The sequence below is a fragment of the Crocodylus porosus genome, unplaced genomic scaffold (assembly GCF_001723895.1).
Source record: "Crocodylus porosus isolate Cpor-Errol unplaced genomic scaffold, CroPor_comp1, whole genome shotgun sequence".
NCBI lineage: Eukaryota > Metazoa > Chordata > Crocodylia > Crocodylidae > Crocodylus > Crocodylus porosus.
The window spans coordinates 3,930,361-3,942,776 of NW_017728923.1; the positions used below are offsets into that span (position 1 = coordinate 3,930,361).

A 12,416-nucleotide genomic window follows, 5' to 3' on the forward strand; every position below is an offset into this window, starting at 1 on the left:
AGTACAAGGGGAGAATGACGCCCCGGGATTTGCTCGAGAAGCATCTATGGATGCAAGCCAGCGTTTTGGTCGCTTTACTAGCCGCAGCATCGCACTGCAGGCTCATGTTCATCTTGTGGTCAATGATGACCCCCAAGTCTCTTTCTTCCGTAGTGCTAGCCAGCAGTATATGATGTCATAAACATTTTCATGGCAGCACAAAGTGAAATGCAAACAGATGTCCCTGCCTTTTGCTGTGCCACATGCCCAGATTTGTAGTTGCAACAAAATGTGGTAACAATCTGCACCACTTTACTGTGGCAGACATCTATTTTGCTTATGGTGGGAGAGCTCAAGCAGCTCAGAGCTGCCCATGCTCTCCAAAGGCTTGAGAGAGCACTGTGCACTGTGGGAATTTCCAGGCAGAAGTGAACCTTTCAAACCCACAGAGTGCCTGCCCAGCTTTTCCCCACGTACAGAGATGTGTGCCATTGGCCCATGCTGGCTTGTGCCTCTATGTGAAGCACAAGTCAGCACAGAGGCTTAGGCACCAGGGACTCTCTGGTTCCCATGCCACTCTACCCTGCTCCACATCAGATCCCACAGTAACCTGTGCTTCTACGTGAAGTGTGGGTCCCAGCACGGAGGTGCAGAGCAGAGCGGGAGCTTAAGAATTCCCAGCGTTCTGTGCCTCCATCCTGGGATTTCCCAGGTCCCAACCTGGGGCCTGGCACAGGGCCTGATGAGAGATAATGATCAACATGTGTTTCACCCAGTAAAACAGATCAGCTATGGCAGTAAAACACCACAGCTGGCCCACCTGAAGCAGAAACACATTGCCAAACCAAAGGCAGAAGATGGTTTCTTCCCTTTCCCTCCTCAGACTGTGCACCATAAAACAGTGACTACAGACAGGGAGGGGAGCCATACAAATATGCTGGACTGAAGAATAAGCACTAGCCCCTGGAATGCCAAGGCAAGAGCTCCCCATGAGCTAGTGTGAGGAGGGGATGGATTGGGGCTGCTATTTGAGTTTTTCTTTCAACTCATTTATTCTGCTGCTCCCAGGATTTCACAGCAAGGAGCACACAAGCCCCTCAGATGCACATAGATGTTTTGGAAGTTCAAGTACATGACCAAACTGCACGAGAGAGATCATGCAGCTCTGGACTCTCCCCGCTTCAATAAGCCTCAACAGAAACCCGCTGCTTGGAAATGGCAGTGTTTTGTATCCACCCCCTCAAAAGTCAGCCCTGATACTTTTACCAAATGGCTGCTTGCATTATAATACAATCCACCTTGCTTGGCAAACTGAGGCAAAAGCCTCCCTTTCTGCTGTGGATGGCAAACATTAATTTGCCCTGTAATATGGAGAAACCAATCTTCCAGAACTCCTGAAGGAAGGGAAGTTTTTGAACCCTTGGCCCTTTTCAAGAAGAGGTTTGTAGTTTTGCCTGTGTGCAAAGACTTCGTATTGTTTGTCTTGTCAGGAGTAGATCAAGTGCTGTAACACCAAGAATAAGTGATCTTCCATACTGCTTCAAAGGGGGCCGTTGAATGAGACAGCAGGAAGCGAGGGGGAATGGTTGGTGCAAAGCACACAAAACACACACGCTGCTGACAGATGTGAAAAAATAGAACCAAACCAAACAAACAACCCCCTCCCCTGTTTACCAGAAGAGGAAGGGTGTTGGTTTGACCTGGCTCCCCAGTTTCTGTGCTTCAGTGGGGCTTGTTGGCATTTTTATATGAAGCTGATTTAACCAGGTATTGGATACAAATGCCAAAAAGCTCACCTGAAGCACCTGATCTATACTGGCTTCAGGAAGCTGGGTCAAACTAACATGCCCCTTGTGGGCATGCGCTAGGTTCACTGCAGGAACACATGGAGCTGAAAGTAAAACACTTCTTTTTTTCACACCTGTAAACAGCCACAGTTTTGTTCTGACTGTTATTACATTCTTGCCCTTGTTATGATAACACTGGTTGATTCCAAGTCCCATCCTCATGCCTTTTCCATTACACTTAAATATGGATGAAAATGGGCATTGCTGAATAGGGAAAATAGCCCTAAATCAGAGGACTATATATCGCATATCTATATCTGTAAACACAATTAAGTTTGGATGAATTTTCATGTCCCTGAAAGTGATGGCTTTGATACAAGTTGAGAGAGCAAATGGCACAGATGCTGTGTCAGCTTCCTCTGCCCAGCTACGACAAGGCATCTTTACTGACTGCCTTATGACTAGGCTCTGCCAAGCTACAGTGATTTTGTTTTTTTTGTTTCTTGAGTAGTGGCAAAAAGGTAGGACAAAATTATCAAGGACATTTTACCTATAAGCAGTTTGAACCTCCTGGTTCCCTAGCAATGAAAGCAAGAGTTCCCCCTCTTCTTCCCCCTGTAGGTGCATCCATTATAACTGAAGGCACCGGACAAACACACAGGCAGAAGGGTTTAGACAGTTTCATTGATTTACTCACCTCTTGGGTGGACTCCTTTTCCTTCTGGAACTGGTGTCTCTCATGGTTCAATTTGTCTCCCATCTTCCTCTTGCTTTCCTGCTCCTCCTTGAGTTGAGCAGTGAGGTCTTCAATCTCATCTAACAACTTCTGCTTCTCCTGCAACAAGATTCAGTCATGCAAAAATATCACCAGAATTCTCTCACAGTTTTGCAAGGACCGTCCCCCCTGCTAATCCACGAGGTCAAGCCTACACGTCACAGTAAGGGAACATGCTTTCAACTGATGTACATTACTGCAGATACTTTGCCTGCTGTGCTTTCATCTGCTCTCTGGGGACTTCACAGACTCAGTACTTTGGCAGCAATAGAAGATGTAGTAGTGTAGCTAGCTGACACAACAAATCACAACCTGTCTTAAACCATCTATGTGGGCACCTGAATAACTGCCTAGTGACTCTGCACAGCACAGAAATCATGTTGCTGGACTGGGGCGTAAGTGACAGCTATAGGCCAGAGGTTACATGAAATCAAAGGGATCTCTCAGCTTGAAACAGCGTGATGTCACCTCTGAGATATTTAAGGATAAATAGCAATTAAGAGACATCATACAAACCCCTCTTAAGGCATTTCCTTACTTGGAGGTTTTTGATGAACCAGGATGTAATGGGATCCTTGACGAGCAGAAATAAAAGCTTTAGCGGAGAATGTAACCTAAGCTATAATTACATGGCATTTCTGAAACACCCCAATATAATGTCCGTATCTCAGATGAATGGTTGCACAGGACAGCATACCAAATCCATTCAAAAGTTAGATATGTAGATGTTAACAGGTTGCTTTTAGGTTTTCAAGTTCTGTTAGATCAGCCCCTCTCTATAATGTAGCGTAATGCACAGGTAGTCCTTAATGTGGGAGCCAAGTAAAAAATGGCTATTTCAGGAGCACCTTGATTTTATATAGACTAAAGTTCACAAATTTAAGTACTTAACAGCATATGCTTGAACAAATGACCACATTGCTCAGTGCACCTGAAAACAAACAACTCTCAGTAAAAGTTAAGCCACTACTTTGATGCCTAATGTCAGACTCTCAGGTTAATTAAGTGCACTGACATTTTCTGGGATGAAAGGTGCTGTGTAAATGTGAAATTATATTAACAGGAAATCTTTGTTTCGACCATGCTGAATTAAAGGAGACATTCAATTTATCAGCAGGAGTTTCCCTCCTTCATGAAGATCTAGTATAATTGCACCTGTCATTGCTCATTAGCCACCTTCATTCCAATTTAAATTAAAAACAAAGAAAAGCAATAACACTTTGTGGGCGCATCTACACAAGACATTTACTGTGCAGTAGACTAATTAGGTGTGCAGTAAACATCTCTGCATCTACATGTGAGCCACCCATTAGGCTGGAGTAAACTGATTTACTCCATAGCAGGACACATGTAGATGTTGGAGGGGTTGGCTGGGGCACAAGGGTGCTTCAGTGCAGGGGTTACCTGCTGGCTAGCTCTGCACTGAAGCACCCTCATGCCCCTAGCCAGCCCCTCTACAGCACACTGACCCAGGGGAAGCAACCATGGGCTGGCAGGCTGACCCCTGGGGCTCCTGCCCTGGCTCAATATGTATGTGCAGATGTGCACCCAGCAGCAATACACTCCAGAGTGATAAAGAAAGAAGTGTTAGGAACAAACACTTTGCAGATGGCTAAATGTGCCCAAGGAAAAAGCAGAGCCTCATATAATTCACATATTCTTAAACCTACTCTTTAAAACATAGGATTTCCTATTTATTAAGTGATCATTTTATATAGCACCTGTTAAATCAGAACACCCCCCCCCCCAACAAACCTCAATGCACTTTTTAAACCAGGTCTTGATAGATGAATCACTGGGTTGAGTCCTATGGTTTGTGTTACGCAAGTGATCAGACTAATAATAGCCCCTTACAGAGCCTTAAAGGCTCTGAATCCAGGAAAAAACAGAGGGTCCAAAATATGCAGGCATCTAAATATAAATTTCATCTTCTGGCACCTTTGCACGCAGGCAAATATGACTGTAATTTCTATTTAATACACACATCCCTCTGCCCACTTGCACATGTTCTTAGCATAAAGATTTTTTCTTCTGATGAATTTGGCAATTAAAAGAAAAACGTCAATAAAGTTTGCATCGCATCCCCACTGCTAGATACATACTCAATGGATCCTAGATATAGTGATCATGGAGGAAGAATAAGAAACAATTCAATGCTCTGAAGTTAAAAAAAGGCTAGTCTATAAGAGGGTTCCTCTGCACTAGGTTAATTTAAGAGTATGCATTCTCGTGACAGCAACTAAGACTTCCATAAAATCTGCCAGAAGAGGGCAGCATTTCATGCATGAATGGTATGACAAAGGGCTATAAAGCATATATGGCAGGGGTGGGCAAAATCAGCCTGCCAGGCCATTCTATCCAGCCCGTGGGGCCCCTAAAAAATTCAGAAAATTAATATTAATCTGCCTTGGGCTCCCTGTCATGTGGCCCTCAATGGCTTTCCAAAACTTAGTAAGTGGCCCTCTGCCCAAAATAATTGCCCGCCCCTGATATAAGGCAACAGACACAGGAGTGTTCACTGCTGGAACACATTCCATCCTCTGGTGAGACTAGAAGACTGCTGATGAAGTTCATATCAGACTGCATTGGCTCAAGGTGCTCAACACCAAAATCTACAGAGTTTTAAAAGAAGACAATGCAGTGACTCAGTCTCTCCAGACAGAGCTATGGCCCAGGGTAATGTTTAGGGTAGGACTGGAAGAGATGAGGCTTCAAAAAGATCTCTTTGTTGAATAACCTAGACTCCATACAAGTCTACTGTATAAATGAACAGCCGCATTTTCTGCTCAGAGTTGTCAGCCAAAAAACCCAAATCACATGTGAACTGAACAAGATGGATTTAGCCAAAGTTCATGACTCCCAAAGAAAACTCCAGTGGCCCTCCCTCCCCATTTTTCAATTGTTATATTCAGTGCCACAACAACGTTTGGCACCCAGGGCAAAGCCCACAGTGGCAGCCCACCCTTGCCCCACACACAGATCCAGGAGGCACAGGTCCCCCACTCTCCCACAATTACCTAGGACTGCACACAGAAGTGGGAGCCTGTGGCTCCCTCCTGTATCCTGCCCAGGCTGGGCAGTAACTATTGGCACCCCCTTGCTATGGCATTGATTATAATGTCTTGGAAGAAAGACAATACAAGTTCTGCCTAATACATCAGATTCTGCCTAAGACAAGTTTGAAATTACACTGCAAAGATGTGAAACGAAGATATGCAAAGGAAAGAAACAGCATCAGGAGAAGGTGCTGAGTTGCAGCTAAAAAATTAATAACATATTATAGCACAGAATACAGAGATGTGCATCCACGCCTTCTCACCCCAATCTCTGGAACAGGGAACAGATCTCTCTTCCTATTTTTAGTACGCAGAAAATAAATATATAACATCATTTAAGAAAGTATTCCCCCTCACCTCCTCTAGCCTCTCGATACTGGCCTTCAAACAAGGGACGCAGGATCTCATCTCACTGTTATCATCATCCAGCTGCTGTAGTCTGTAGCAACAAATATACACACTTAAAGTTCGCCAGCATGCCTCCAGCATTGGAGAACTTTATAGCCTTAATTATAAGAGCACATTCACTGAAGGCAGGAACATGGAATCAGAAGTATGGGGAGGGGTTGAAGGCAGCACTCCAAAACTGACCTTCTCCCTATCTCTTAAAGTAGAACTCAAAATTTTCAAATTTCCCCATTGACAATCATGGAGACAGAGAAGCAGACATCTGACTAAGTGTGGCTGGACTCCTGTGATTTTTGTCTGCCGTTACAAATACTTCATCTATAAGGCCCCATCTTTCCGGTTGAGGACAGGGCTACCTTCATTGCTCTTCCTTCTGTTGGAACTGCTTCACCATATCCACATCCTTCACTCTGGACCTGATCCTAGCAAAACTCTCACTGACTCTACTAAGAACAGGATCAGATGTTTTGCCTGTTCTCATGAAGGTGATTCGAGTTAGAAAGTCAAACAGACTTTCATGGTCTTTTCACATGGCTCAAGTGAACACTGTCTTTATTCATGCATTTGGAACAGAAACAAGGAGGAGACATATATAGGGTAAAAGTAAGCGGAATTAATGAACTCCAAATAAGACATTCTCCCCAACTAGAAACTGAGCATCAGTTGAGGTGATTAATTTACTATTTTTGGATAAAGTTACGGGGAAAAAATAAAGCAGGAAAAAGAGGGGGGTTAGAAAGACCTTTGTACAGCCATTATTGAAGCAGCATAAACTTGGATGCAAAATAAGATGGAAACTTACCCACTGGTGTGTTCTAATCATGAAACATATTTAACACAAAACAAAATCAGGAAACCTGCACAGCACAAGGCTGTGGCTGCTGGACCAACCTGGCTTGCAGATTCTCAATTTCAATACACTTTTCTCTCTCCATCTTGCTCAGAATTTCCCTCTGTTTTTTGATCTCCTCCACGAGGGTCTCATCTGCTTTCAACTCCTGCTCCTTCAGCTGCTCCTCAAGGGCATTAGCTCTTTAGAGAGAATGAAAGATTCCAATTAACCATTCCTGACATTACACAAGAGTCCCATGGGCATTCTGCTATTTGAGAGAAGGGATGTCCTTTTTCATCCTCTTCAGTTTACTTCCTACAGGATTTTCCACAGGAGTGATCAGGGAACCTGAAAAATCATAAGATGTCAAAAGGAAGTGTGCCTGTACAAAGCTAAAGGAAGAGACACCTAACAAGGGATCACCTCATTAAAGACGATGTGAAAGCAACTGGCACACTATTTATCCATAACCAGATCTATTTCAAATTTAAGATGACCCCCCATTAATTAGATTCCACACATGGAAAACTATACATTGTTTAAATATATATTATTTAATGTTAAATATGGTATCTTTACAGCCATGAAATCCACCACTCCTCTCTCTGGGGTCTTTAGTACCAACTCTGAAGCATCTAGATTTGACAGTAGAATCATTGTGAATCCAAAAAAAGGATGTAGGTAGATTGCCACCACACTCTGAATAGCCTCAGTGTTATGTTGAAACCCTTTTTAAAAGGAAAGATCAACTTATCAACTTGCCAACAAGGACAAGGACAAAATCCTGGACTTAGGATGGAATAATTGCATGCACAAATACAGACTATAGGGTATGACTGCTTAAACTGCAATACTGCAGAGAAGGAGCAGGGATTACAGTAGACCAGCAGTGTTCGACCTCTGGGCCAAATGTGGCTCATGGAGTCATGGCACCCAGTCCGCAGGGCTCCCCATGGGCTGGGAAATATGGCGACTGAGGAGCAGCGACAGTTAATGCTGTCACCCTCCCCTGCTGCCAAATTCCCAAGCCCCACAGCCAGATCAGGGCCAAGCCATGCCCCCTTCCCCAACCTGAAGCCAGACTGGGGCTGGGCCATACCCCCCGCTTTCTTCTGCATCCCCCTCCAAGAATGGGATTCAGGACCACCAGCCAGATCCATCCCACAGGCTAACCAGGCACTGCCCATCCAGTCTGCTGGGCAAAAAGTTTGAGTACCACTGCAGTAGATCATAAGCTGAGTATGAGCCAACAACAGTGTACTCTTGTTGCAAACAGACAGCATACTGGGTTGTTTCACCAGGAGTGAAAATCAGAATACTTGGCTGGGACAGTTTTGAAAATTAGAATGCTTGTCAGGGATGATCCCACTTCAAACATGGGGCTGGGATAGATGACTTTACAAGGCCCCTTCCAGCCCTACTTCCCTAGGATGCTATGAAAAAGAGTGCTTAAAATTTGCATCTTAGTGGATCATTGTAAGATCTGGGTGCTCCACAGAATAAATGGTGAAATTGAACTACATCTAGTCCCTTCATTCTTTTTCTTTTCCAACTTGGCTGCCAGTTTCTCCTGCATTTCTAATGCAGTATGAAATTCACATGCTACACAAGAGAAATTCCTGTGTGTTATCAACAATATTTGGGCAGTTCTGGAAATAACTTTATTTGGGGTTCAGCAGATCCTATACAAGTGATATAGGTCTTACATAATGACTAACTGTCGCAGAGACATAAAATGTTGGGATTTGGAAAGCAACTTTAGCCAGTTTAGAATAAGTTCATATTAAAATAAATCTAAGACCTAAAAGAATGTGCCCATTTCCCTGTGAATTCACACCCGTAAGGGAATTCTCTTAAGTGAAATGTGGAGGTATTTCCTACCCAAACCTAGAAGACTTTTCTTGCTATGTGGTTCTCGGCAGAGCACAGAAATCTCAGAAGGCCTGTAGGTATGCTAAGCTAGAACACAAATGTTATTAATCTAAGTATGCAAACCTGTTCTTTGGAGCAGGTGAATAAATGGTGCACAGACTAGCTTTCGTTTTTATGCCAAGGCAGCACACAGGTGAATTAGCTTCAATACAAATTGCTGAGAAGTTTGCCAGCATATTATTTTATGTAGTTTATGCTGACACATTTCAAAAGCAACACGATACCGGTCTCAGGCATTTTTAATAGATCGCCCCATGTGAAGACAGCCCTTTATTTGAATAAAAACCAGTTAAACCTGAGCTAAGTGATTAAAATGAAAACATCTTATTACTGTGAAAGTTTAGCAAGGAAACCTTTACTCAAGTAACACAGAGCTCTGTGACACGCTTCTTACTTACCAGTCTTACAGTTCTATAAATAAACTTCTAATGGCTTTATGTTGTGAAGGTAAATGGAGTTGGAAGATAGAAGCTTATCTGAGATTAAAGAGCAAATGGCTATACTTAAATGAGGTTCAGAGTTTATGTTTTTGCCAGCATCTGAGAGCAATGAAGTCATTTGGGGCTGTGGGAGGTGTAGATGTTTCCTTAACAGCTGTTAAAATGCATTGTATTAAATGAAGGGCTGAGTAGGGGGAAAATAGTAATTTCTCCTTTCTAAATTGTATTAGATGTATTATTGCTAACTATTAGTCAAAGTAGTAGCATCCCAGGGAACACTTAAAGCCCTATCATCCTAAGCATTGTGCACATACAGAAATGACCATCCCTGATCTAAAGAGTTTGCAAACTATGTTGACAAAATGCTCCTAGATGCCATACAGATTATTTATGAATGAAGGGGCATCATTGCCTGAAGGTGAGCTACTCACACCTGTCAGGCTGCATGCATAACTGAATCCTCAGTAATTTTTCACTGACTCAGGAAACTGGCAGGGCAGGGGGCAGGGCACTGGAGATAAAGCAGAGCGGTCTCTTGCAATCAAGGCAATTGGATGGCTGCTGGCTTTAAATCAGCAGCCTTTGGATTGGATGTTGTTTGGGCCATTGAATGAAGGCAGATTTACTAATTTTTAATACTCTGCTCTGTGTCTTTTTGAACTTTCCTTTCCTACTGGCTTGCTTCCAGCACTTAACTCAAAACAGGAGCTCCCAAAAAACAACTGCCTTTCACACAGTCAGTAACCCTAGGGAGGATAAGGGTGAAGGTTCCATTCAGAGTCACTTTCTAGTCCAAATACACACATACATACACGCGCACACACATGCGCAAGGAGTAGAGGAAGGAAAGTAGCTCTAGAATACCTTCAGAAACTTGTGCTGGAGCTGTTTGCCCCTAGGATGCAAGATGAACTTCCTCACCTGTGCACAAGTTGCAGATTTTCCTGTTTTAACCGATTGTGCTGCTCTCCATTGGCTGCTGTGTCCTTTTCCAGCTCTGTGACCCTCTTCTCCAGGAAGATAACCTGAGCAAAGAGACAAACAGGAGACCAAGATGCCAATGGATTCATTTTAGCCATTGTCATTAAGAGCACAGGCAAGCTGCTACCTAACACCAAGAATCATCCCCATCAGGACTGAAATCTAGGGAGCCAGTGAAATAACTGCATGAGAGAAATAGATTTAGTCCAGCCAGGCAGTTACTTCTAGCACATACTGGCCTTGTTTGACTCCTATAGTATCACGAAGTGTTGTCACAGAATCACCTGCTGCTGTCTGAGCATTCCCAACCTCCACACTCACTGACTTAATTTGTATTTAAATAGTTTGAGAATAGGCTGCTTCCACTTTGATTACATTTCTTGCACGTTTTGAAAAAAATGTTTTGTTCTCCTTCATAGCCTGGTTCCTAGACCATTTCCCCAAAATCAATATAGGACCAAGCAGTTCACTGGAGTAGCATCTTCCAGATTAATCATGTTACACCAGTCACCTTTTTCATGAAGGCTTTGAAGTTGTAGGTCTATAGAAGACAACCAGCTGCTATAAACTGTAATACATTTACTGGAAGTCACAACTCTAACAATTTACACCAGATCCAGATCTAAGCCTTATGGTACTTAGAAGAGACACAATATCCATTTCTTCCTTAAAAAGTGTCCAAGTATTTTTAAACAAATAACACTTTTGCCAATTCGTTTAAAAAAATTAGACAAAAATAACTCTTCTCCCTCCATGTTTACCTTATGCCTAGTGGTTCCACATATTCAGTTTTTATTTTCAAAAAAAAATCTGGGAATTTTTCAGAGTTTATTTTCCAAACATAAAAACCAGGTTCAAATCAGGATAAGACAAAGAAAAAAGAAAAAAAAATCGGTTTAACTCAGGGAAAAAAAATAATACATTCCCATGGCGGTGAGGGAGTAAGGGAGGAAGGCTGGGACTAGGGAAGGGGTAGGGGAGGGGCATGGTGCAGCCTGTTGGCCACTCCGGGGGCTGCAGCAGGCAACAAAGTGGATGGAACTGTCAGCGGGTGTGGGGCGAGGGGCATGGCTCTGGCTGCTACGTGCACCCCAAGAGGGCTGCTGGGCTGCATTGGGCTCTTCCTGCCACTGGATCTGCACGCAGGATAAGAGCAGGCTGCCGCTGCGGGCTGGGGCCAGCGGTAGCACTGGACTCTTCCTGGTGCTTGGGGTGAGTGGCAACCTGCTCTCGTCCAGTGTGCAGATCCAGTGGCACGCACCCCCCAGAAAGAGGCTGGTGCAGTCCCCCAGCCCACAGCCCTCTTGGGGTGCACGTAACAGCAAAAGCCATGCCCCACACCCACTGACTTAGTTCCCTCCGCAGTTGGTGTCGGTCATTTCTGGGGCTGCTGCAGCAAGGGTTGGGGTGAGTGTCAGCAGTTGGGGGTCAGAAGTGGAGGGAGCAGGGCACGTGTGCCCCATACTTGTTTGCACCCTTATCTTGGCAGCGGAGGCAGCAGGAGCAGCAGCAGCAGAGGAGGCAGTAGCAGCTGATCCTCCTAAGGTAAGTGGGGCAGAGGGTGCCAGCGCAGCTGAGGCGGATCCGAAGGTGAAGCCCTTCAGATCCCTCTTAGTTCAGCCGGCAGGGAGCTGAATCAGTGGGTCCAGATGCTCTCCACCCCAGGGTGATGAAGGAATTGGCAGGGGTTATCACTGGGCCTCTGGCACAGCTTTACAAGCACTCGTGGTGCTCTGGCCAGATGCCAGACGACTGGAAGAGAGCCAATGTGGTCCTCATCTTTAAAAAAGGGAAGAGGGAGGACCCGGGCAACTATAGGCCCATTTGTCTTACTTCAATCCTGGGGAAGCTGTTTGAGAAGATTATCAAGGAGCATATCTGTGATGGGTCAGCAGCAGGGATGATGTTCAAGGGCAACCAGCATGGTTTCATTAGGGGCAGATCCTGTCAGACCAACCTGATCGCCTTCTACAATCAGGTCACAAAAATCACTGGTTGCAGGTATCACAGTACATGTAGTCTTTCTAGACTTCAGGAAGGCCTTTGACACTGTCTCCTACCCCATTCTCATTAAAAGGCTAGGCGACTGTGGCACTGATGCCTATACAGTCAGATGGATTGTAAATTGGCTGAGGGGTCGTACTCAGAGAGTGGTGGTGGATGGGTCATTTTCGACCTGGAGGGAAGTGGGCAGCGGGGTCCCCCAGGGCTCGGCCCTTGGGCCCG

At 44.5% G+C, this 12,416-nt stretch overlaps 1 protein-coding gene across 4 annotated transcripts in view; it reads right to left on the reverse strand.

The window, feature by feature from the left end:
* The window catches only part of RAB11FIP3 (RAB11 family interacting protein 3), a 160,342-nt gene that overhangs the window by 3,783 nt on the left and 144,143 nt on the right, over nucleotides 1-12,416 (reverse strand). For all 4 annotated transcript variants that reach the window (XM_019539971.1, XM_019539974.1, XM_019539973.1 and 1 more), the window contains 4 exons: nucleotides 10,131-10,234; nucleotides 6,897-7,037; nucleotides 5,955-6,036; nucleotides 2,464-2,601 (listed from right to left, as the gene is read on the reverse strand). In XM_019539971.1, the coding sequence (XP_019395516.1) occupies nucleotides 2,464-2,601; nucleotides 5,955-6,036; nucleotides 6,897-7,037; nucleotides 10,131-10,234 (465 nt within the window). The remainder of the gene's footprint in view (nucleotides 1-2,463; nucleotides 2,602-5,954; nucleotides 6,037-6,896; nucleotides 7,038-10,130; nucleotides 10,235-12,416) is intronic.